This window comes from Miniopterus natalensis, chromosome 1 (assembly GCF_054644295.1).
Source record: "Miniopterus natalensis isolate mMinNat1 chromosome 1, mMinNat1.hap1, whole genome shotgun sequence".
NCBI lineage: Eukaryota > Metazoa > Chordata > Mammalia > Chiroptera > Miniopteridae > Miniopterus > Miniopterus natalensis.
In genome coordinates, this window is record NC_142081.1 from 41,726,920 (window position 1) to 41,754,230 (window position 27,311).

General features: G+C 41.1%; 1 protein-coding gene across 1 annotated transcript in view; it reads right to left on the reverse strand.

The window, feature by feature from the left end:
* The window catches only part of ZNF609 (zinc finger protein 609), a 183,762-nt gene that overhangs the window by 7,633 nt on the left and 148,818 nt on the right, over window positions 1-27,311 (reverse strand). Inside the window, exons 4-5 of the mRNA XM_087820880.1 lie at window positions 4,040-4,127; window positions 824-3,161 (exon numbers count right to left, since the gene is read on the reverse strand). Of these exons, the coding sequence (XP_087677006.1) occupies window positions 824-3,161; window positions 4,040-4,127 (2,426 nt within the window). The remainder of the gene's footprint in view (window positions 1-823; window positions 3,162-4,039; window positions 4,128-27,311) is intronic.

Consider the following 27,311-nt stretch of genomic DNA (forward strand, 5'->3'; position numbering starts at 1 on the left):
TGGGTCTCCTCTAGGGGAGAACATGCATTCTGGAGAAATGACTCCTTGAATAGAAGAGGCTGCTCCCTTTCTAAGGACATTTAGGTTGTTTCATTTCTTCAGGGCAACTTCAGGGGTGGAAGGCCTGTGGCACCAAGAGAGAAGGGAAGACTTTCTAAGTCTCTTAAGCAGCCCTGGCCTGTATGGCTCAGTTGGTTGAGTGTTGACCCATGCACCAAAAGGTCGCTGGTTTGGTTCCCAGTCAGGACACATGCCTGGGTTGTGGGCTTGATCCCCAGTAGGGGGTGTGCAGGAGGCAGCCAACATAAGTTTCTCTCTCACACCTCTCTCCCCCACCCCCTTCCTCTCTCTAAAATTAATAAAAAAGAAGTCTCTTGAGCAGAGCAAGATGTGAGGCCAAATTCTTGGTTCTAGCTCTTCCTATAAAATATTTTTGAAAGTAATTCAGTCTGAGTAGTGTACTTCTGGTCTACTCTAAAATATGGACAGATCACCATTAACTCAATCCATAGGAACCAAACAATGGAAGATACACTGGACTAGGAATCAAGATACCTGGGTTCCAGTTTTGGCTCTGATAGCGAAGTCTCATAACCCTAGCTTGCTAACTTACCTAGCCTCTCTTGTCAAATGGGAAAACACCTTTTGCTGATGTAAAAGTGCTTTAAAAAAAACACGTTAAAATGATTTATGAAGGTAAAAAATCCCTAAAATTATAGATTTCTTCTGTTAATCTGGTACTATTGACCTACATCAGAACAACCTTGATTGTGAGGAAGAGAGAAAGACAAACAGTATTTCTATTCCCTCCCAGAACAGTTACCTGTCGGTACCAGAGTATGGGATCCACCTCTGCCTGTCGGCCACACTCAGCACCTGTCTTAGCCTCAGAAGCCTCCTTGCCTAGGTGGCTGGCCTCACTCAGCTTCACTTTAAGTGTTTCTGGGGCCTGGCTGGGGAGTTTGGAAGAGTCATCTAACTTGGGAATAATGACTGATTTGGCAGGGTCAGCCCCTGGCTCCTTGGCCTTGCCAGGTCCTGACTTCACCAGGTCTGTCAGGCTGGGAGCCTTGGTGAGAGTTGGTGGAACTGATGGCTTTTGCTTCCATTCCTCCTTGAGTGCTGCCTCCCGCTCCTTCAGGCTCAACTCTGCCTTCTTGTCCAGGCCCCGCTGCTGCTGCTCCAAGCTCTGCCGTTTCTGCTGCTCCTCATATTGCTGCCGGTAAGCCGTGTTAGTGCTCAGGAGGTGGGTGTGGTAACTCTGGTCGCTGTAGCCATAGGGGGGCACGTAGGCATACTGGTTGTAGTACAGGGACTGCATGTACATGTTGGGACGCTGCTGGATGACAGAGGGCTGCTGACTGGAACCGCTCAGCTCTGGCTTCTTTTCCTCGCAGACATCGTTCTTCGCTTTGCCCTCCATGCTCTCGGGCTCCTCGTCCTTTTTCTTCAGCGCCTGGCTTTCTACTCCCGCCTGGCTGCCGGGGTTCAGCGCCCCCGGGCTGGACTGTGCGTAATTTGGAGAGTAGTAACTCTCAAAGCCTTGGTAATATGGAGAGTCTTTGCTCTGTGGCTGAGGGGGGAAAAGAGTTTTCTTAGCCCCCTCCTTAACCAGCTGCTCGGGGTCCTTTGACTTGACACTGTCCACCTTGCCCTCCCCGTCCTCCCCGGCGTCAGAGATGTCCGAGTAGGCGGGGCTGTTGGTTTTGACCGAGCTGGCTTCGGCGCCGTTCTGAGTCACCACATGTAAGGGAGTCATGGGCTGGGTAGGGGGAGTGCTCTCTAGGCGGCTGCTGCTTCCAATGGACGGGCTGGGGGCATTGTCCGTGAAGCTGTAGATCTTATCAGCTTCAGCCTTGATGCTGGCCAACCGGCTTTGGTGGGGGTCGGACGAGCCATTGAGGAGCCCCTCCATTTTCATCCCATCTCCTGATGATTCCCTGAATGGACTTTTGCCTTCTTCTGCTCGACACACCTTTCCAGGAGTCAGAGGACTTTCGAGTTCCTTTGAAGATTCCTTCTTTTTTTTGTCTTTCTTTTTCTTGTCCTTCGCTGGAGTCAAGGCAGGGTTGACTGTGAAAGGTTCTCCCATCACAGTGGGCTTGGGCTGAATGGGTTTGAGTTGGGGGCTGCTGGGCATGGCTTGGACGACTGTGGTGGTCAAGCCTGAGGAGGAGCCTGGGCTGGCTGCTGTGAAGGTGGCTGTCTGGAAGGTGTAGATTTGTTGTGGGGGGATGGCCGGGGCAATGGGCCGGGCTGACTTTAAGCTCTTGGAAGGCATCTTTTCAGGTTTCAAACAAGAGGATTTTTTACATTTTTCTTTTTCTATACACTTCCTTTCCAAAGAATCAAAGGCATCATTGCTTGTTTCATCCATCACTGAGGGTCCATCATCAGAGCCATCATTGGATAAGGCCCCAAGGTCTGTGTCCCCTTCCCCACTCAACTTTTTCTTACAGAGACCTTTTGTGCTGAATTTGCTTGAAGGAGAAGGGCTATGGGGCTCTACGAGCCGAACTTTGGGGGTAGCTGAGCGGGCAGGGGATAAGGAACCTTTCTGTGAGACAGATGCACCATTGCAGCTCCCGAGGTCTGCATGGAGGGTGGGCTCCTCTCCGTACTCACTGTCTCCATCTGCTTCTGGCTTGCTGTCATCATCTGTATGGGCATGAGCTTGATGGTACTTCAGTCCATTGATGTGCTTGTACTTTTTGTTGCAATTTGGGTGGGGACAGTCAATCAGGACTGGTGAGGGACAATTTCTGTCTAGAACAGTGGGTTCCACCTTGGTCCCAGGGAGGGGGCCAGTGGCTGAGCCCATGGAATTCGTACGAACGCGCTTGCTCCCTTTGGAGTCCTCTGAGCTAGAATTCAGCTCCATGTCTGAAAGGGGTTTGTTTTTCCGCTTATTTACTGAGGAAGGGCTGGCCTTGACATCCTCAGAGGTGCTACTGGCAGGTGGACGATGCTCTGAGGAATTCTGGCTGCCCCGACGGCCTTTGCTATTGGCTCCTGCTCGGGTTTTGCTGCTGCTGCTGGTCCCTTTGCTGTCAGAGGTGGTGGCCGTCTCACTGACAGGTGTGTTACTGTTGGGACGCATACGCTTGCCTCTGCCCCGGCCGTTTCGCATTTCCAAGTCACTGGTGGGGGAGTCACAGAACCTTGGCAAAGGACAAACACAACAGAATGTTATTAAAAAGAGAAAACGTCTTCAAACCAGTTTAGCTGCAGTCTCCAGAAGAACTGTCCAGATGGTAACTATCATTTTCAATGAATATGATTTGCTAAAGGAACTTCTGAAAGAGTGGGAACTGCATTAACTGGTGAGCTCCTAGAATGCTATCTGCATACTAGCTGTAAATTATTCCCCAACGTTTGGGTTCCCCAAATCCTGGCAAACTGCAAACTAACGTTAGGAATAGGCTGTAAGGTGCCATTCACTGAAATGTCAATCTTAAGATCAAATTGCAATTTGAAAAGGTCCTTGTGAAACTCACGTTGTCTAGTAGAGTTTAAAAAACTGAAATGTTCTTGAGTTTAAACTTCTGAGAGATAGCTACCATCAAAAAGGATCATCAATGAATATTTGTTCACCCATAGTCAGACTCTATGGCCTTGGTCTCAAGGTGACTATAGGTAGCAGTCAGAATTCAATAATTACAAAGGCTTAAATAGGGTCTCTACCCCATTTCTACCCAACCCATCAACACCTAGTTCATTTATTCTTGAATGCCAGATGAATATAGTGCCTCCCCCTGTCTCTACACCATAAGTCCTTTAAAAGCTAGGTGTCTTATTTTTCTTTGCCCTGTATGGCAAATGCTTTTATTTTATAGAAACACATCTATGATATCTCAGGTGAAAAATACCGTTATGAGATGCTGTTAATTTCTTAAAGTCTTTCCGTTTTAAAAAATAAATAATTTTTATTTTTCAATTACACCTGATGTACAATATTATACGTCAGGATAAAGGTGTAAGAGATTACTGATTAGGGTAGTTCAGACTAGCATAAACTAAAAAGCTACAGAGTGCTTACCTGGGGGGTGCCCAATCATGCCGTGTGCAGTCAAGAAGTGTACCTACGTATGTCTTGTTCCTCCATGTTACATTTACCACCAACATCCCTGGAAGACAAGAAGACTCAGATAGACAAGAGAAGCCCTTTTGGCCACTGAGAAGAGTATTTTCCATTTGAGTAGTATTCTGGCTCCTGTAGAAGGGTTTAAGGGTGCTCTGGATTCCAATGGGACAAAGGGGGTTGGGCTGGAATAGTTCTATGGGAACGGCCTATAAGACTACCAGGGCCCTGTAGAATGGGCAATAGTTGCAAAGATTTCATGGTCCAGTTAAGACACATTTTTATAACTTTAAAGAAATTATGCAGTATTTCAAACATACTAAAAAATTACAAAGAATAATCTAACAAAACCTCATGGATCTTCCACTCAATGATTTATAAGATTTTTTGCCATTCATGAATCATGTTATTGGTGTCAAGTCTAAGACTTCTTTGCCAACTGAAGATTTTCTTCTAGTTTTTTTTTCCTAAAAGTTTTACAGTTTTCTATTTTAGTCCTTGATTCATTTTGAATGAATTTTTGTATGAGATTCTTTTTTTTGGGTCTATGATGTTCATTTGTTCTGATACCATTTGTTGAAAAGGTACTTTTCATCCCAAGAATGGCTTTTATACCTTTGCCAAAATCAGTTGGGTGTATCTGTGTCTATTTCTGGGTTCTCTGCTCTGTTCAGTTGGTGTAAGTGCCTAACCCTCTGCCAATATCACAGTCTCATTGATTACTGTGGCTATATAAGTCTTGAAATCAGATAATCTGATTCTTCCCACTTTACTCTTTTTCAAAATGGTTTTAGCTATTTTAGTTTCTTTGGTCTTTACATATAAATTTTAGAATGATCTTATCTATTTCTACAAAATATCTTGCTGGAATTCTGACAGAAATTGCATTAACCTGCATATCAACTTGGGAAAAACCAACATCTTTACTATGTGCTTCCTATTTATTTAGATCACCTTTGATTTCAGCAGCATTGTGTAGTTTCAGCATATAGATCTTTTTTTTTTTTTTTTTTTATGTGTCTTTATTGATTTCAGAGAGAGGAAGGGAGAGGGAGAGAAAGAGATAGAAACATCAATGATTAGAGACTCATTGACCGGCTGCCTCCTGCACACCCCCAACTGGGGATCGAGCCCGCAACCTGGGCATGTGCCCTGATCGGGAATTGAACCTCGATCTCCTAGAGATTTTACACCTAAGTATTTCATTTTTTTTGAGCTACTGTAAATGGTCTTACATTTTTAAATTCGGTTCTCATGTGTTCAGAGCTAGTACATAGTAGATATACAATTGATTTTTGTATGTTTATCTTATATTCTATGACCTAGCTAAACTCATTTATTAGTTTTAGGAGATTTTTATATAGTCATTGAGACTTTCTATGTAGATAATCATGTAATGTGCAAATAAGCGCAGTTGTATTTCTTCCTTTCTGATCTGTATGCCTTTTATTTCCTTTTCTTGTGTTATTACAATAGCTAGAACTTCCAGCACTACGTTGAATAAGAGTAGTGAAAGCAGACATGCTTGCCTTGTTCCTGCTTTCAGGGGGGAAGTATTCAGTTCTTCATCATTAAGTATAATGTTCAGCTCCATGTCTGGGATATATAAAGCAAAAAGAAAACAAAGGGAACTCACCATCATGTTATTACTTAGCTTTTGAGGTCCCTAGCAGGTCTGCCTTCTTTTCTCTACCTTTCATAGTCTTGTTATACTTGTTTTATATGTAATGGACATGATTTTTAGTTTATTTAGTGGGAGAAATAGGAAAAAGTATGTCTACTTCCTCTTCCCCAAAGTGGAAGTCCTGGTTAAATTTTATTGGTTATCTTTCTTAGTGTTAGATTTTTATTACATAAAATTTTGGTTTGTAGGTTCTTTTTGAGTGAGGTGTTTTTGTTACTGATTTCCCCCTTCTCTGTTTCATACTTCTGCAATTTCTTCCAGCTAGTCCCTTAAGGACCTAGTGGCCTGTGCCATTAGAAGAAACTTAGGATATCATGGTTTTAATAATTGAATGAGCAGGCAGCTAGACATACTTCTTCACAACTCCTTAGGCTTTCTTCCTCCCCTACTCAATTAACTGTTTAAAACCTCCTTTCATGAGGCTGGTTGGAGGTTGGCATCCCACTTCCCTGGCCTCAAGTTTTCTCTCTTTAGGGGGCATTTTTAGTATCTAGTTGTTTCAGAAACTCATTTCTCAGGCAGCATTCACTGTTCCCAGATCTGGAGGCCAGCAGGCCCACAGCTTCAGCCTCAGTGACTTATATATCTTCTATTTTTGATCCTTGAAGATGGTTATTTTGTTTTTGAGCCCAAACATATTCTTTGATTTTCACTTCATATATTTCACTCCTTGCTATGTGTTTGGACAGAGGGGATGTGTCAAAAGTCTGAACATGGTCATTTTGATTGGAAGTACCAAGGCACATTTTCTAAGTAATGTGTCTAGAGAATAAGTCTGGGGACTCTAGAATCAGCCTTTTGTTTGTCTTGGTCATACACTAATATAATACTTTTTGATTCAGCACTCAATTCCCAGGGCCTATCTGTAGCAACTCACCTATATTCATTTTCTTGGATGTAGAATGCTGTCTAAAGATCACTGGACTTGGAGTTAGAAAACCTTAGTCCAAATCCTTGTTCTGCTACAGTGTAACCTTGGACAAGACACTAAACCTTTATGAATCTCTGATTTTTAATCAATACTACAAAATTAAAAGAAATAAATGGTAAGATTTAAAATTAGATAACTAGCCCATAGTAGGCTTTTAAAATATCAATACAAGGAAAGTACTTAGACAAAGCCATGGAGTATCAGGACTTGAGCCCTGAACTCTTGGGCATGCTTTTAAATAAGACCTTATTTAGCCTCTGTTCTCTCTAGGATCAGGTTTTAGGATACTCTGTCATAAAACCAGATCAGAGAAGGGAGCTGGGGAGAAAAAAAGGCTTATGCTTTCAGAAAGTCTCAGTCTAATGAAATTAGGGTAGGAAAGAACTTTAGTTTAGTCAATTAGATTCTAATTCAAACATTTATTGAACATCTATTATGTGCCACGTGTTTTGATACTCATTAGCTTACCAAATATTCACAGTCTTAAATCACTTTTTGAACAAGGCACATCATTAAGAGAAAGCGTAGTCCTCCCAATAATCCTGCCATATAGGGATTGTTAAAGCTACTCTGCAAATCCGAAATGAAAGCCCAGAAAGGCTAAGTAATTTACCAAAGATCTCAATATTTATTAGTGGTCAGATCTTTAAGGCATTACACAGCTATCTCTAGTGGATTCTGATTCTTTTTACACAATTTCCTCAAAATGTCTCTTTATCATCATCTTAGATAAAAAGCACACACAGGCCCTGGCTGGAGTGGTTCAGTGGTCAGAGTGTCAGCCTGTGCAGGTTCGATTTCCAGTCAAGGGCACGTACCTGGGTTGCAGGTTTGATCCCCACCCCCTTGGTCGTGGCACGTGTGGGAGGCAACCAATCGATGTATTTCTCTCACATCGATGTTTCTCTCTCTTCCCCTTCTTCCACTCTCTAAAAATCAATGGGAAAAAAATATCCTCACTCCTTGGGTGAGGATTAAAAAAAAAAGTACATACAGGATTGTGTGGAGGGGGGGTATGGGGGACTCAGAGGGGGAAAGGACAGGATTCCTATCCCTTTTACCAATTTCTAGGGCCCTGGCATCTTAAGGGAAATGGCAAATCTAAGAAAGCAATTAGGCTAAATTCTCCTCGGTTATTAGCAAGTGAATTCAAATGGCTGTCTCCTCCCAGTGATGGGCTGCTCTGATTACTGTATAACCAATTTGAACAGGAACAGAGTCCATTTATTTCTAGACAACGTAAGACTTAGAGATAGGCACCTCATTAATAAGGGCAGATGAACACAGCTGTGTATAGAGAACAGACATACAATTAGAAGACGAATGTTAGTCCTACTCTTGAAATAGCTGGGCAGGAACACACTTATAAATCTGTTTTCTTCCTCTAGTATAATCTGCAAACCTTAGTAATAATGAATGACCTGAAAAGAAGACAGGTCAGAGAGAGTGCTGCAAACGGGAGCGGGGAAGAGGAAAAATTCTGTACGGAAAAACAAAATGGAAGCTTGTTTAAATGTCAAAGCAAACACATTTTTCTGCAGTGTAATTCTCTTCCTACAAGGTTCTTGAGTTGAGACAGCTGGGAGAATAAGAGGACAGGAAAGAAAAGGCAGAAAAAAAGAAACACTTAACAGACCTAGTTTCTCTATTAGGGGCTAGCTCTAGGGCAGTAAGTAGGTTGAAGAGAAAGAGAAAAGTTGGTTTTTATTTTAGAAAGCTTCCTATTTTGAGTAAGTGTTCACAAAACAAGGAAAGACTTGCCTTGTTTGAAGATAATAACACTAAAAATAGTAGTAATAAATCGTGCCTTGTGTTTCTCCAGGTAGTTAGTTTCATATTTACCAAGGGTCTCACAGACATAATCTCATTAAACATTGTTTTATTATTATTATTATTATTATTATTATTATTATTATTTCAGAGAGAGGAAGGGAGAGGGGGAGAGAGAGAGAAACATCAATACATCAATGATAAGAGAGTCCTCACTGATCGGCTGCCTCCTGCACACCCCTGACTGGGGATCGAGCCTGCAACCTGGCCATGTGCCCTGACCGGGAATTGAACCACGATCTCCTGGATCCTAGGTTGATGCTCAACCGCTGAGCCACGCCCTGCTGGGCTAAACATTAAGTTTTAGAGTGTTGAGTACTCTTCCTTCTTAAGGGTGATCAACACTTGGCTTCCAGGAGCAGAGAAAAGGGGAAAAGACTTAGGTATGAGGCAGTAGTCAAGTTCCCCCAGGTCTCAGGGAAAGTGCAATGTTGAGACAAAACCTAATCTCAAAGCAGCATTGCTTTGCTTCAGAGGGCAATTTGAAACCTCAAAACAGTTGTGTATTCAAGGCTGATCCAAGCACAATAGTGCAAAGAGTAAATTTTACCTCCGGGCCCTCCTTTTTACCATTTCTGCTAGTACATACTTTCAGGGATCTGGTATCTTCATGCTCAGCTGACCACTCTCCTGGTTTTTCTCTCATCTTTCTAGTCATTCCTCAGCGTCTTTTGCTTCTTTATGTCTAACTGATATCTCTTGAACTTCTATCTCCAGCCCAACCTTCCCCTGAACTCCAGATTCATATATCTAATCACAAATTTGACATTTCCATTTGATGTCTAAATAGAGGTCTCAAACTTAACATGGCCCAAACTGAGCGGTTTCCCCGACACATCCCCTCCCCAACCAACCAACTGGCTCAGTTTCCCCTATTTTGCGTAATGGCATCTTCATCCTTTCAGGTTCTTAGGTCAGGTCCAAAACCTTCGGAATTTTACTTGACTCCTCTCTTACTCTCAAGCCCCACATCTGACAGCAAATCTTGTTGGCTCAACCTTCAAAATATACCCAAATTTTGACCATATCTCACTACCTGCACTTCTCCAGCTCCAAGAACTCCTTTAATTATTGCAACAGCCTCCTAACTTACATTCATCCTTATCACTCTCTGGCCTATTCATAACACAGGAGCCAGAGAGATCCTGTTAAAACCTCAATCATATCCTATGATTCCTTTGCTCAAAACCTTCCAAAAGCTTCTTTCCATTTCACCCAGATTAAAGGCCTAAATTCTTATTGTGGCCTTAAAGGACTCACATGATCTTGGCCTGCATTACCTCTCTAATCAATGTCACCTTCTATTACTCTGCTCCTCACTCCGCTCTAAGCAGTGACCTACTTGGCTCTTTGAACACAACAGGCATGTTTTCATCTTGTGGCCTTTGAACTTGCCATTCCATCTACCTGCAACATATTCTCAAAGCTTACTCTCCCTTCACTTCTTTCAAATCTTTTCTCAAAAGTCATCTCAGTAAGGGTTATCCCTAATTCCCACTTATATGCTCCCTAGTTCCCTTTCCTACTCCCCCCACCAATAGTATTTATCAGTATGAAATACCGAAGAACTTTTATTAATCTTGTTTATTGTCTATGTCCAGTCCTATTAGAATGTAAGCTCCACGATGGCAAGGATTTTTATCAGTACTTTTTACTGCTGTATCTATAACTACTAGAACCATGTTTGGTATATAATAGGTGCTCGATAAACACGTATATGTTGAATAAATGAATGTTCCTTATTTCTCTCCAAAAACTCTGTTCAAGGAAATAAAACCTTACAAGTAGTTTCATCCTCATATGTACTAAGTCTAAGGAGTCTTGCTTAGACTTACTTGAAATGAATAATGGTTTATTTTGTGGGCTGAGTAAGCATCTCCTTCACTCAGCTGAGACGGTAACTAGCTGTGTAACTGAGCAACCTACTTCACCCTCCTGGGTTTTGATTTCCTCATCTGTAAAGCGAGAGGGTTGGGCCAGATGAACTTCAAGTCTTCTTTCAAGTAAAAAATTCTGTGATTCTATGAGAGGCTATGAAACTCAAGCACTTAAAAGTATAAATAACTTTTAAAAAGTATAAAACTCCATTTCCCATGAAGTTTTAACAATGATCAAAGACTTAAGGTAAAAAACATACAAGGCATGAAGTATAAGTCATGTCATTTCAGGCATTATTTACTTGGGAGAAAAAAATATTACCTGAGTGGGAATATAAATGGGTAAAAGCACTCTGGAAAAACATTTTATTTTTACCAAAGCTCATGTATTTCTAAACAGATCTTCTAACACTAAACATAGACCTACCCTACAACCCAGCAATCGTTAGAAATTAGAGCTTATACTCAACAAGAAACTTGTAAAAGAACGTTCACAGCAGCTTCACTCGTAATAGCCCCAAAATGAAAAACTGGAAACAACTCAAATGTCCATAAAAAGCAGAATGGACAAATAATTTGTGGCATATTTCTAATGTAATAGTATACAGCACTGAAGAAAGAACTATGCTATTGTATGGTTACAAACAAGTAAAGAAAAAGCAAGGTAAAGAATTGTAACTATAGTATGCTACCACCTGTGTAAAAAATAAGTGTAAATATGTATTTATAAGTGTATAGAAAGTCTCTGGAAGGATAAGTAAACTAGTAATAGTGATCTTATCCAGGGAGGGAAACCAGGTGGCTGGGATTCAGGCTAGGGAAACTTGTTTTTTATTCTGTGCTCATTTTACCTTTGAATTTTGCACTGTATGCATGTATTACTTATTAAAAAAATAAAGATAGAAATAGTTATTAATTTTGGTAGGAATATTTTTAAAATGTTTTAAAATTTTTCCTTTTAGGAAGGAATGCAGGCAATACTGAACTTGAAAAGGCCATTTAGCCCTTGCCCGTTTGGCTCAGTGGTTATAGGTCAGCCTCCAGATTGAAGGGTTCCGGGTTTGATTCCAGCCAAGGGCACGTACCTCGGTTGCAGGCTCAATTCCCAGCTCTGGTCAGGGCATTTGAGGGAGACAAATAATCGATGTGTGTCTCTCACATCGATGTTTCCCTCTCTCTCCCCCTCTCTCCCTCTCTTACTTTCTCTCTTCCACTCTCTCTGAAAAGCAAAAGAAAAAATATCCTCGAGTGAGGATTAAAAAATAAATAAATTTAAAAAGAAAAGAAAAAGGCATTTAAGTGGCAGGATAGACACTCTCTCTGAAACCCTGTCTTATTTCCTTAAATGGGCAACTTCTCTTTATTCAATTCAGAGTATCACAGTGATTATGGCAGTTTAAAAATATATCCACAGTGCTGTCAAAAAGAATCCTTATCAGGATATGTCTGTAATGGACAAACAAATACAATTAAATGGATGCACAATAAAAGTGTTCAGATATATTAAAAATATATATATATATACATATCCACTTATTCTTTGACATTCCTCCCTTCAAAAAGGTGAGGCCTAATTCCCTTCACCTTGAATGTGGGTTGCACTTCACAACTTGCTTCCAATAAACAGAATGTGGTGGAAGTGATGTGTGTGACTTCTCAGACTAAGTAATAAAAGGCACTGTGGGTTCCTCCTTGCTTTTGTTCTTCGATTACTTCTCTTGGGGAAGACAGCTGCCGTGTTCTAAGGACAGTGAAGCAGTGCACCCTATGGAGAGGTCTGTGAGGCCAGAAACAGAGACCTCCTGCTAGTAGTCATCTGATGAGCCAACTTGGGAAATGGATCCTCTAGCCTCAAATAAGCTTTTGGATGATGCTAGCCCCAGCTGACACCTTGACTGTGATCTCATGAGAGACCTTGAGACAGAATCAGCCACCTAAGCTACTCCTGAATTCCTGACCCACAGAAACGATATGAGATAATATATATTGTTTTAGTCCACTAATGTTTTGGGGGTAATTTGTTACAAAAAAATGAATAACCTGAAGCAGTGTCTTACCCTGGGTAAGCAAAGAATTTGTTTAACTTATTTATTCCTTCCTGGAGCAAGTATGTACTGAGCTTCTGTTATTTGCCAGGCATTGTGCTAAGCAGTGAAGTTACATAAAACAGCTAAGATACAAAGGTCTATTCCTGGGCTGGGAGCAAATATTTATTAAGAGCCTACTTTGTGGAATTCACTGGAGTAGGTACTGAAGAACAAAGATAAATAAGGCCAGCTGTCTGCTTTCAACATAAAGGACTGAAAAAGAGAAAGCGTAGGGAGAAGAGGTCACATGTGACTGAATACTCCAGGAACTTTGAGTTTTCAAATGGAAACATCAGCATTTCCCTATATGCTGCTTTTAAATCTCGTTTCAATCTGAATTTTCAATCCTAGTTGATGCTGACAATTACTTTCTGGATAAAGGGCAGGTTGGCATGCACATATGCTTGCTTGCTTGCATTCGTTCATTCATCATTCATTCATTCAACAAATGAACACCTACTCTGGGCCAGACACTGTTCTAAAGTAATGGAATACATAGCAAAGCACTGGACTGACAGTCTTTGTTCTTATGCAACTTATATTCAAATAATGGGAGACAGACAATAAATAAATGAACAAGTAAATATATGTTAGATAGTGGTAAGCCCTATGGAGAAAAATAAAGTAAGAGCAGAGGAGTAGAGGATATGAAGGTTGGGGATACAGCTATTTTATAAAGGGCAGTCAAGCCTTATGAGGCCACATTCAAGCAGATAAACCTGAGAGAAGTGAGAGAGTAGCCATGTGGAAATTAGAACATTTTAGGTAGCCGGAAAAGCAGGTACAAAGAACTGCTTTAGTGGGAATGTGCTTGGCATGTCTGGAGGCACAGCAGAGCAAAAAGTGAGGCTAGAGTGAAGTAAGCGAGGGGAACAGATGAGGTCAACAAGACCAGGGCAGGTCAGAAAATGTAGACAAGGGCTGACATACTTTTACATAAGGGACACACAGTAAATACTTTAGGCTTTGCAGGCCACAGAGTCTCTGTGGTAACTTGTTAACTCTTGATGCACAAGAAGAATCACAAACAATATGCAAAATGAATGGGCACAGCTGTGCTCCAATAAAATTACAGAAACAGACAGCGGACTGGAGCTGGTCCCTGGGCTTTAGTTTGCTGACCCCTGATGTAGACCATCTAACCCCTTCCAGGGCAAATGACGAAGGTCAGAGGGGAATGGTACATATGTCCAGACTTTGGCTTCAGAAAGCATGCTCATAGGAGAAACAAGATGGCGGAGTAGGTAACAACTGCACCTGATGCCTCCTGCAACCACATCAAAATTACAACTAAAATACAGAACCACCATCACTCAGAGCCTCCTGAGATCTGGCTGAACAGAAGTCCTACAACCAGGGAGCTGAAAAAGCACGAAGAGCGGTAGGACGGGGGGAGACGAGGGACGATCAGGGCTGAATCGTGGAGACGCAGCCACGGGCCTACACCCTGTGCCGCAGTTGAAACCCGGGAGGGAAGCTCAGTGGCTGTTTCCCGGAGGAGTGAGGGGTTCCAGCCCCACAGCAGGCCCCCAGCCCAGGGCTCCAGGCCAGGAAGAGACGTCCCCACAACTTCGGGCTGTGAAACCAGCAGGGACTGTCCCTGAGGGTCGTGGAGGCTGCGGGAGCCCCAGAAGCTCCTCTTAAAGGGACTGAGCACGGACTCACTCAGACGCGGTCCCTCTGAGCCTAGCGCCGGGCAGCAGCCTGAAAGGACCTGGGACACTCGGGGAGAAACTAACCTGCCTGAAATCCGGGCGAGAGCTGGAGGGGGGGGCTTCCTCCCAGGCAGAAGGGCTGGCAGAGGCCATTGCTCCTTTGGAGAGTCCTCTGGGCACACAGCCAGCAGGCAGGCGCCATATTTGAATCGCCAGCACCTGACTCATACCTTTGGCTCCGCCCCTCCCCACCTGCAAGCTCATCCAGGCGATTCCCAGGGACTTTTCTCTGCAAGTGGCCTCTCGAGCCTCATGCTTAGGACTTTCCTAAAATCTCTCAAACGAGCAACAGTGTGCCCCATACATCTTGATAAGTGGCCCCAGGCCTGACACTAGCGGCAGCCTGCACTGGCTCATAGCTTGGCCTCTCCTGGACACCTCCAAGCCCAGCACAAGTAGTAGCCACCTACGGTTTGCTGTGTAGCTCATGCTGGGTGGCTCTGGGCAAGGCACTGGCACAGGCTGAGTTTGCACCTCCTGGAAGGCCTCAGAGACAGTGCACCTGGAGGCCTCAGAGACAGTGCACCTGGTGGTGAGACTTGGCCACGCTGGATTACAACCCTACCACATCCACAAGTGACACACTCAAGGGGTGCACTTGGTGAACACCAAAGCTCCACTCAGCAAATCCTGCTCCATAAGGGTGTCTCAAGCACAGCAGCTCTTTGGCTGTAGTTGCAGCTGGTCCTCACAGACAATTGGCCTGGGAGTCAATTCCTCCCAGTGACGCCAACAACAACCAAGGCTCAACTACAAGAGTAGGGTGTACACAGCCTACACAGGTGGCCCACTTTGAGTACCCAGCTTAGGTGATCAGGGAAGCTGTGCCACTGAATCTACAGAACACTTACCACATTAGGTCACTCTACCAAGTCTGGGAGATGTAGCAGCTCTACCTAATACATAAAAACAAACACAGGGAGGCTGCCAAAAGCAAGAGACAAAGAAACATATGCCCCAAATGAAAGAAGAGAACAAAACTCCAGAAAAAGAACTAAAAATGGGGGCAAGCAATTTATTAGATGCAGAGTTAAAAAAACTAGTTATGAGGATGCTCAATGAACTTGGTGAGAACATCAACAGCATAAAAAAGGACCAGTCAGAAATGAAGGATACAGTAACTGAAATGAAGCATAATTTACAGGGAATCAGTAGAGCAGATGAAGCTGAGTATCAAATCAGCGATTTGGAATATCAGGAAGCAAAAAGTAACACCTAGTCAGAACAGAAAAAAGAATCCAAAAAAAATGAGGATAGTGTAAGGACCCTGTGGGACAACTTTAAACATACCAATATTCGCATCATGAGGGTGCTGGAAGGAGAAGAGAGCAAAAAATTGAAAACCCATTTGAAAAATAATGACAGAAAACCTCCCTAACTTGGTGAAAGAAACAGACATACAAATCCAGGGAGCATAGAGAGTCCTGAACAAGATGAATCCAAAGAGGACCACACCAAGACACATCATAATTAAAACGCACAAGTTTAAAGACAAAGAGAATCTTAAAAGTAGAAAGGAAAAAGCAGTTGGTTACCCACAAGGGAGCTCCCATAAGACTGTCAGTTGATTTCTCAATAGAAATTTTGCAGGCCAGAAGAGATTGGCAAAAAATATACGAAGTGGTGAAAAGCAAGGACCTACAACCAAGATTACTCTACCCAGCAAAGCTATCATTTAGAATCGAAGGACAGATGAAGAGCTTCCCAGACAAGAAAAAGCTAAAGTAGTTATCAACACCAAACCAATATTATATGAAATGTTAAAGGGTCTTCTTTAAGAAAAAGGGGAAAAAAATATTGAAAATTTGAACAATAAAATGGCAATGAATACATATCTATCAATTGAATCTAAAAAACAAAATAAATAAACAAGCAGAACAGAAACAGACTCAGATATAAGGAATATTTTAACATCTAGACTTGCCAGATGGGAGGGGGGTTGGGGGGATGGATGAAAAAGGTGAAGGGATTAAGAAGTATAAATTGGTAGTTACAGAATAGTCATGGGGATGTAAAGTACAGCATAGGGAATATAGTCAGTAATATTCTAATATTAAACTATGTATCGTGTCAGATGGTGCGAGATTTATTGGGATTATCACTTAGTAATTATGTAATATCTGGGATGTACACCTGAAACTAATATAATAATTTATGTCAACTGTAATAAAAAATAACAATTACTTAAAAAAATTTACATCGAACTGAAAGGTTTACTCTATTTGGGGAAGGGAAATGAAGATACATAAAATTATTAGTAAAAAAGAAATACATATGCTGCATACTGTGGTATAGCCATGGAGTGTGATAGAGCACAGAAGGAAGAATAGGTAGGATTTTGTAAATTGTAAGAGTATCTGGGATGAGCATGGTACACATAAGAAAGACTGAAACCATGTGACGATGAGCTGAGGATGTGTGTTATAGAACAGAAAAAAGACCTTGAAGAAGCTAGTCTAATACTTGATGCTAAATAAATACTTGTTAATTGTTACTGATCGGTGCATTAAAATAGAAAATAAGAATTCTTGATTGGTGTGTTGGGTTGCTTAATTCACTCTTCCCCAACCCTCCCTCATCCACTCTGTTCTCTAAATATGGTAAGAACGAGGGTATGGTCTTCAGCTTCTTTTTGTTATTTAACTATTTGATTCATTTTACACACTTTCCATGCCTTTTCTCCCATAGTCTTCTTTATGTTTAGTGTAAATATTTTTGTTTACATATATTCAATTAAAATGTATACTATTGTTTTGATTTCTTGCATTTTAATTTACATATATAATATTACGTTACAGATATCATTCTGTTTTTTTAACTTGGCACTATGTAGTTAAGAGTCACCCAGAGGATTAAAGATGGCGGCTGACTGAGTGGAAGCTACACTGACACTCTCCTGGGACCAAACTGAAATTACAACTAAAATATAGAAAAAACATCCTGAATAATCAACTGCAACTGAAGATGAGCTGTAGAGCACCCTCATAACCAAGGAAGAAAAGTGGAGACCACATAGAGACTGGTAGGAAGCGTGGAGGCATGAGAGGGCTGGCTGGGTTCCACAGGCAGCAGCTGAAGGTCTGGAGGGATATTTCAGCTGTGGGGGATTCCTACTGAGGACTCTGGGGTCTAAACCTCAGGCTGGGTTTCCCAGCCAAGAGCACCAGAACTGAGAAAGGTGCCCACATAACATTTGGCTGTGAAAAGCAGCCAGGTCTCTGTCTGCCCAGGGAGAAACGGCTGCAAATGCAGGCACCCTCTTAAAGGGCCAATGCACAAAGTTTCATGTGCACTCACAACAGAGGCAGGGTAGAGTGAACTGGAGCTGTGTGGGGAGAATCGAGGGTTGTGGGCTCTAGAGATAGAGCTCAGAGGGCACCCATCTGGATTCCTGTGCCAAGTCATTCCCCTATACTGCAGAGGACATCTTTCTCAGGCAGATGTTTTGCTGCTTTTGCCTGGGGGAAGGGGGGAGCAACTGCCTCACCCTGCTGGAAACCCTCTCCCACTACCCAGAGGAGTTTCTACAGCCTGAGACTCATTAAGAGAATCACATTAATCAGCCTGCAGCCAGAGGCAAACTTCAGAGTACTTTGAGTCTTTGCCTGATCTGCTTTTGGACCCAGGCCTTGGAAAAGCAGACTTTGGTGTGCATCTTGGTCCTGTCCAACTACACCCAGCTCCAGCAGAGGAGACATCAAGCTGAGGGTTGTTGATAGCTCCACACAGGGAACTCAGGGTTAGTCACAAACAGTGTCTGACATGGGCCTGCACCAGAGACCCTCCAAAAAGGCTGAGAGTCCTCTGGCGAATATATAATGCTAAGTGAAAACAGCCAGGCAGAGAAAGACAAACAACACATGATCTCACGTATATGTGGAATGTAAAGAACTTAATAAACTGATGAACAAAATAGATTCAATGACATGGAAGCATGGATCAGACTGACGAATCTCAGAGGGACAGAGGAGGGTGGGAGGGTGGTTGGGTGGAGGGGGAGAGATTAACCAAAGAATTCATATGCATACATGCACAACCCAAGGATACGAACAATGGTGTAGAGAGGGACTGGGAAGGGGAGTGGGAAGGGGTGGAATGGGTCATTGGGGAGAAAAAGGGACATCTGGTATATTTTAAATAAAAATAAACACACACACACACACACACACAAAATCATCTATTAGGAAAAAAAAAAAAGACTGAGAGTCCTAGCAGATCTACCTAATACATAGAAACAAACCCAAACAGGCAGCCAAAATGGGGAGAGAAAAAAACAAGCCCCAAATGAAAGAACAAGAGAAGTCTCCAGAAAAAGAGCCAAATGAAAAGAAATAAGCAATCTATCAGGTATAGAGTTCAGAATGCTGATTGTAAGGCTGCTTAACAGCATGAAAAAAAAGATATGAAAACTATGAAGGAAATTAAGAATGACATAGCAGAAGTAAAGAATACATTGGAAGGAATAAACAGCAGATTAGAGGAAGCTGAGGACTGGATCAGCAAATTAGAAGACAGGGTTGAAAAAAAAAATCAATCAGAGATCCAAAAAGAAAAAAATCCCAGGACAGTTTAAGGGAGCTGTGGGACAACATGAAACAAAATAATATTCACATTATAGGAATACCAGAAGGGGAAGAGAATAAGCAAGGGATAGAGGATTTGTTTAAAGAAATAATGGCAGAAAACTTTCCTAACCTGGTCAAGGAAAAAGTCACACAAGTTCAGGAGGCACAGAGTCCCAAGCAAGAGGAATCCAAACAGTCCCATACTCAAACACATCATAATTAAAATGCCAAGAATTCAAGACAAAGAGTGAATATTAAAGGCAGCAAGAGAAAAGCAATCTGTTACCTACAAAGGAGCTCCCATAGGCTGTCACCTGACTTCTCATCAGAAACTTTACAGGCCAGAATGGAATGGCATGAAGTAGTCAAGGTAATGCAAAACAACAATCTGAAACCAAGACTACTCTATCCAGCAAGGCTATCCATTCAAAATAGATGGTGAAATAAAGAGCTTCCCAGACAAAAAAAAAGGCTAAAGGAATTTATCACCACCAAACCAGCACTGCAGGAAATGTTAAAGGGGCTGCTGTAATAATAAGAAGAAATCGAGAGAGAAACATTGGCATAAAGGATTCAAATGGCAATAAATAAGGACCTGTCAATAATAACCTTAAGGACTTTAAGGGAGAGATCAACAGCAATACAGTCATAGTTGTGGACTTTAACACTCCACTGACTTCACTGGATAGATCTTCCAGACAAAAAGTCCACACAGAAACAGTGACTCTAAATGGTACACTAGATCAGATGGATTTAATTGATATTTACAGAACATTTTACCCCAAAGCTGCAGAATATACATTCCTCTCAAGTACACATGGGTCATTCGCAAAGACAGACCACATGTTAGGATGCAAAACGAGTCTCTACAAGTTCAAGAAGACTGAAATCATATCAAGCATCTCAGATCACAAGGGCATGAAATCAGAATAGAAATCAACTATAGTAAAAACACTCAAAAACATTCAAACACATGGAGGCTAAATAACATGTTATTAAACAATGAATGGGTTACCAATAAGATCAAGAAAGAAATCAAAAACTTCCTGGAAACAAATAAAAACGCACACAGGACAACCCAAAATCTATGGGGCACAGAGAAAGCAGTCCTCAGAGGGAAGGTCACAGCACTGCAGGCCTACCTACGTCAAAAGGGAAGAAAAATCTTTAGTGAACTATCTAACCCTACAACTTAAAGAATTAGAAAACTCCCTGTGAAGCCCGTCTGGCCCAGGGCTTTTGTTTGCTGGTGTTTTTTTTTTATTTTATTACTGCTTCGATTTCATCAGTTGTTAGCCTATTCAGGTTTTCTGATTCATCCTGATTCAGTTTTACATGATCTCACTCATATGTAGAATCCAATAAACAAAAGAGATTGAGGAACAAAATAGATCCAGAGACACAGAAGCATGGAACAGACTGATGAATCTCAGTGGGAAGGTGGGGGTGGGGGTGGGGGTAGGCAGAGATTAATCAAAGAACTTATATGCATAACCTGTGGACACAGACAATAGTGTGGTGAAGGTCGGGGGGGGGGGCAGATGCGGGTGGAGGGGATCAATGGGGGGAAAAGGAGGGGATATCTGTAATACTTCTACAATAAAGATGATAAAAAAGTCACCCATATTGCTATATTACATCTAACCTGTAAGGTTATTTGTAATATCTGTACCTATCATTTAATAATCAATATTTAATGAGTTCTTATCAGCAGTTAGGAGATATGAAGATAGAAGCCAGAAAATAGAAGCCAAGGTCCCTATCCTATCCTCAGGTATTTTACAGTTCAGCTAGAACAGATAAAAGACACAAAAGATAACATGCTACCAGGGAGCAGTTGATAAAGACAAAATAAAGTTTGGTTGAATGGCCTGGTGAACCACAGCTTACCATATTATGACATAGTGAAAAAGGAGATAGGAAGGATGTGGTGTTTAGATTTAAATGAACTGATATGGTGAAGCTGTAAAATAACATTTTAGATATTTCTAGACTTTCCTCTAGATCAGTGATTTTCAATTGGTGTGCTGAGGCACACTGGTATGACGCAAGAATTTTTAAAACATGAAATACCTGACTATTTAGATAGGGGCACTGACCTCTTTTCCCTTAGATTGTCAAATTAAAAAATGACAACTGTCATTAAAACAATAGCTGTGTGGTATGAGTGAATCAAATTTATACCTATTTTTTTTTTGCCAGACTGGCAAAAAATATATTTTTTGGTGTGCTGCAGAATTTTAGTAATTAGTTTATGTGTGCCGTGAGATGAAAAAGGTTGAAAATTGCTGCTTTAGATGGTGTCAGAGCAACCATATTGTCTTTTATAATTCAAGTTTCCTTCAACATTATAAAGAATAAGTAGTTTATGACTCATTTAGCAACTTGATGGCTCCTTTACCAATTTTATTGCCCTCTGGCTCCCAGTCTTGGAGAGAGAGAAATCCTAGACATTGCTGAGAAATTAAAAATCAAAGATAACTCAAACCCCAATGGTTTCTTATACAGTCTACAAAACTATTAATTCAAAGCAATGTACTATTTGTGCTTGCTTGTGAGTTGAGAAGTGAGGTTGAATAATTTTTGGTCTCTGCTTCCAGGAAACTTAGAATCTAGAATGAAGTAAAGGGGACAAAAACTCTTACTATAAAGTGCAAGACATCTGCCAGCAATGCTTCCCACTACTAATTCAAAACATCACAGGGATGCATACGGTCGGTAATGAATATTCTAACCTGCCTAAGGAAATACGGGTTCTTTAAAGACTAGTAATAAGTTTTTAAAGATTGGATTAATATAAAATTATTGCTGGGTTAAATCAGGCACCTGCACCAGACTGGAAGCCGTCTAGAAACAGCCACAGTGTGTACTTTGTACACACTTTCAGTATCTTTTAGGTAATATGGTATAATGTTAGAGAGGTTAGAAGTGAACTCTAAGATTTCATGTGATCAGGGGTTTTGTTTTTCATTTTTAAAATTCTGAATAACTGAACTTCTAGTACACAGAGAGCTGGGGATGGTGGTGGTGGCAGTGGTTAATGAGAATAAGGTGAGAGAGCTAACACATAACATGTAAAGAGAAACCAAACAGCTTCTACTTCCTCCCCAAGAGGGTAGCATTTGTAGAAAACTACAAGGTTGGCATCTGGAGAACACCTGGGAGAAACTTCTAACCAGGCCTTCTCCACCAACTATCACTGCCAGAGCAGCTTACAAACCTTTAGGTCATCTTAGATCCTTGCTGTGCCTAGGATGCTTTCTCCTTGTATAGCCCTCTTGACAGCTCCTGTCACAATCTTTCCCCTCCAGATACTAGTGATGAACTGGCTAGAGAACCCTCACACTGCACAGAAGCTAAGCCATGGTTCACTGCTCTTAACTAACTCCTCATAATAGCAGGTACCTATTGCAGTTAGTTACCTGTTCTCCTAGTTAAAAATAACTAGGCTGAAGAAGAGCTGCAGTAGTCTGCTCAACTGCCTTACCCAGAGTCATCCTTTCAGGAAAAGCTGAAAACAAACTGAGCCTATAATTTAGCCAAAAGTGATCTCTCTTTTTTAAAAAAAAATATCTTTATTGATTTCAGAGAAAGGAAGGGAGGGAGGGAGGGGGGGAGAGAGAGAGAGAAACAAACATTAATGATGAGTCATTGATCAATTGCCTCCTACATGAGTCCTACTGGGGATCGAGCCTGAAACCCAGGCAGGTGACCTGACGGGGGATCGAACCATGACCTCCAGGATCATAGGTCGATGCTCAACCACTGAGCCATGATGGCTGGGCAAAAGTCATCTCTTTTGATTCTCAATTATATGGTATCTTCTGATTGTGTCATTAACAGGGCTCTTAATATGCAGTGTTTGGTGGTATAGTTATTTGCATATATTTCTTTAAAGATATTTTAGCTATATTTTCTGAAAATAAGCTCCCATACAAAGCAAATGTGAAGAAACAACTCCACAAATCTTAGGAAATAAAGCTTCCTATTTGGCATTACTTGGCAAAAATGTGGCAGGGTATAAATTTCTTTTCATTCCGGTACATTTGAAAAGTAAACAGGACTAGCTTTAGGCAAAGTTGTTTAAGATGGTCTTCGATTTAGTAAAGGTTTACATTTCTAATGTAACAAAATCCATCAATCCATTTCTTTGTGACTTCTTTCATTAATTTTATGCCTAGCCTTTTCATCTAGAAATCTGGATATTATGTATTATTTTAATTGAACAGCTTTACAAAAATCAAACAAACATGCACCTCTTTAATAAATCTTGAATTTATGTATGTATGTACATATGTATGTATGTCTATCTATATATACACACACACACATAAACTTTTTTTTCTATTTTGGAATTATTTCCTTATTTTTATTATTTTTAAAATTTTCTTTTTTTATTAAGGTATAATTGATAAATTGTAAGACTCTTTTTTTTTAATCTTCATCTGAGGATGTTTTTTCCATTCTTTTTTCAAAGAGAGAGAGAGAAAAGGAAAAAGAGAAAGAGAGAGAGAGAGAGAGAGAGAGAGAGAGACATTGATGTGAAAGGTACATTGATTGGTTGCCTCCTGCATGCGCCATGACCAGGGCCTTCGACCGAGGTACATGCCCTCGGTTGGAATTGAAGCCGGGACCCTTCAGTCTATGGGCCGATGCTCTAACCACTAAGCAAAACTGGCCAGGGCAAGTAAGATTCTTTAAGTGTACAACGTGGTGATTTGAGATGTGTGTACATTGACATAAATTTTTATAAAACAGGTGGATAGACAGAGACAGTAGTAGATGGGTTTCTTTATATTTTATTTTTATTTTTAAAAAATATATCTTTATTGATTTCAGAGAGAGGAAGGGAGACGGAGAGAGAGAGATAGAAACATCAATGATGAGAGAGTCATTGATCGGCTGCAGCCCGCAACCCGGGCATGTGCCCTGACCGGGAATCGAACCCTGATCGCCTGGATCCTAGGTCGACGCTCAACCGCTGAGCCACCCCTGGCTGGGCTATATTTTATTTTTTAATCAAGAGAGAGGAAGGGGGGAGGGAGGAAGAGAGAGACATCAATTTGTTGTTCCACTTATTTATGCATTCACTGGTTAGTTCTTTTTTGTTTTGTTTTTTTCATTCTCACCCAAGGATACTTTTCCCATTGATTTTTAGGGAGAGTGGAAGGGAGGGAGGGGGAGAGAGAGAGAGAGAGAGAGAGAGGGAGAGAGAGAGAGGGAGAGAGAGAGAGAGAGAAACATCAATGTGAGAGACACACATCCATTGGTTGCCTCCCACTTGCTCCCTGACCAGGGCCGGGGATCAAACCTGCAACCCAGGTATGTGCCAACTGAGAATCGAACTTGTGATCCTTTGGTGTGAGGGCTGACACTCTAACCACTTAGCTACCCGACCAGGGCTTAGATGAGTTTCTAAATCAACTTTTTTCCTTTCACAGAGGTTTTCCCCAATACCTACTACTAAAAATAAAATAATAATAATAATAATAATAATAAAAATCCTCATTTCCACTGGTTTGCTTATAAGTTAGGGTCTGTTCTGGACTACCAAACTGGTTTTAATGGGCCATTACTAAACAGTATTTTTATAGTTTTTTATTAGTTTTAAATAAATGGCAAAGCATTTCCTCCACTGTTCCCCAACATACATCCTGTACACTAAATGAATATTTTATTTCACAATCATATTAGCTGTTCTTAGTCTTAGGTAAAGATGTAAACTCTGCAAGGTTTGTCCTCAAAGTTCTACAGTCTCCTTTTTCAATATCCCGTGTAATGGTCTCTCTCCCTCTCTACCTATGTCCAGCTCCTCAGCTTCCTACTTTCAGGAGGTTGAGATGCTAAAGAAAAGTTACTGGAATTGGGTAGAGAGGACTTCTTTTTTCCCTTTAACACATTTCTGATTCACTGGCTGTCCTGCCTTATAGGTATGGTATCTTTTTATCTTCAATCATCTGAGCCCCAAGGCTTCCAGATACAAATTCTGTTTTCTATTCTGACTTATTAGATTTAGAAATTAATGGCTTACTTCACCTAACCTCTTATCTGATATCCCAAAATGTATCTCTATGTCTGCTATATTTCTATCTCTAGATACATATTCTGATTTAAAAAATGATATTAATAACTACACTTTGAAATTTTAACTGTGTTGCCTAAAGATAGGAAGGCTAGCCCGGCCAGTGTTGCTCAGTGGTTGAGCGTTGACCCATGAACCAAGAGGTCAAGGTTTGATTCTCGGTCAGGGCACAAGCCCAGGGTTCAGGCTCAATCCCCACTAAGGGGAGAGCAAGAGGAAGCCAATCGGTGATGTTTCTCTCTCATTGATGTTTCTCTCTCTCTATCCCTCTCTCTAAAAATCAATAAAAACATTTTTTTTTTAAAAAAGGTAGGCTAGTAGACAGGAGATGATTTACTTCCTACTGTCTACTCTTTTTGTACCTTTTGAATGTTGTGCCACTTCAACCCCTGCTCTTCCCATACCCCAATGACACTGTATTAGAAGAGATAACACCTACATTTTTTTCCCTTTTCCCTACATACATACATAGCAGGTACTCAGTAACTAATGAACAGGATAAACAGCTCCCCATTCTGGTTTAACCCTTCAGGCAGGGTTTGGATAGGTACCAGATCTCATCTCTGGCTGATGAGCTCACAGCAACTACTTACTCTTCCTTCTTTCAAAGAAGAGTATCAGTTTGTGACTCTCAACCCAATGTGGGTTCACCAAATTTCTAGTAGCACTGTGTGTGTGTGTGTTCAGGGAAGGAGTGTTGGTAAGCTGAAGTGACAACATTCCACACAGCAATAAGTTTCTGGTATTAAAATGTAGTATAAAGGTTTAGATTTTTTTTAAAAACCACAAATACAACTAAGTCCTAGAGGTTTCTTTTCTTTTTTCTTTTTTTTTAATATATCTTTACTGATTTCAGAGAGAGGAAAGGAAAGGAGGAGAGACAGAAACATCAATGATGAAAGAGTCATTGATCGAGCCTGCAACCGGGGCATGTGCCCTGACCAGGAATCGAACCCCAATCTCCTGGATCCTAGGTCGATGCTCAACCGCTGAGCCACGCCCGGCCGGGCCTAGAGGTTTCTGATGTTTATTGAAAGTTATGACAATTCTACTTTTTCAAAATTCTTGTTAGTGTTAACACTGACTATAATTCCACGATACAAATTTTATTTCATTGGGCTCACATTTAAAAGTAAATTTCTGAATTTGTTCAAAGCTGAAGTCAATTCAAATTCTTACCTTTTATTTATGTCTTGCTGACAGACAAAATTTGTTGTAGATTTTGCAATAAGCATCTCCCTTCCTCTTCCCCCTGAGATGAACCACCAGTAGCATCCTAGACCTTAACTGTTATCACACACTGAGTTTTCCCACTCAGTTAAGATTTAGACTCCCATATACTCCCACTAAAGTTGCAAAAGAGGTTTCCCAAGTCCTAATGATACAGAAAGTAAAGATGCTTAGTTCCAGACACAACAGGTTAAATTCTTTGTTGCTTTCTTTTATTTTGGGGGGTGGGTGGGGTATACAGTATTGCCGTGAAGCCTTGATGGCTTTCAAGATAACAGTTACTGCCCTGGCCAGTGTGGCTCAGCTGGTTGAGCACTGTCCCGTGCGCCAAAGGTCCCCGTTTGATTCCTCATCAGGGCACATGCCCAGGTTGTGGGTTTGTTTCCCAGGCAGGGTGTGTACAGGAGGCAACAGATCGATGTTTCTCACATCAATGTTTCTCTCTCTCTTCCCTTCTAAAAAAATCAATAAAAGAAATTAAAAAAAATAACAGTTACCATGTATTGTGCTTAAGAGTCTTCCGTGTATTAGCTGATATTTAATCCTCTCAACAAGTCCCAAAGTATTATCGTTCCCACTTAACAGATGAAAAAAATGGAAGCATAAAGAGATCTGTTTCAGTGTTACATAGCTAGCTAATCAGGATCTGAATCCAAATCAGTCTGCCTCTAAACTAAAGCCTGTATTTTTATGCTTTCATGCAAGATGAAGATACACTTTCTTGGTTCTCAGCAGCTCACATTTCCAACTTGTGAAACACTAAATGGTCCACATACTGCACTTGAGAATACAATTGTAGACTAGAATGAAAGACATCAATACTTGTAGGTTTATTTTTGGCTGAGATGCAGGTTATTGATTTTATGTTTGACCTCCCTCTACCAGAAAAGAAATAGAAGCAGAAGAGGCAAGAAGCAAAAGAAAATGGCAAAGCAAGCAAAAGGCACCAAGGGGATAGAAACCCGAAAGTCAAAAGCTGCTGTTATTATGAAACACATAATGTGTTTCCTTTGTCTGTGTTTTACTGATGATATGAGAAACAAAGCTCAGTTCTTGAAGAGCTGGAAATTTTCAGAAGTATCTTTTTTTAAGTCATAAAAAAAATGATGAGACTTGACTAAATCATGATACATACTTAACATGGAATAAAATTATAGGAGACCATTTAAAGTTACAGGAGAATGTTCATGATATATTCCTCTATAAAAAAAGACCACAAATATACAAAA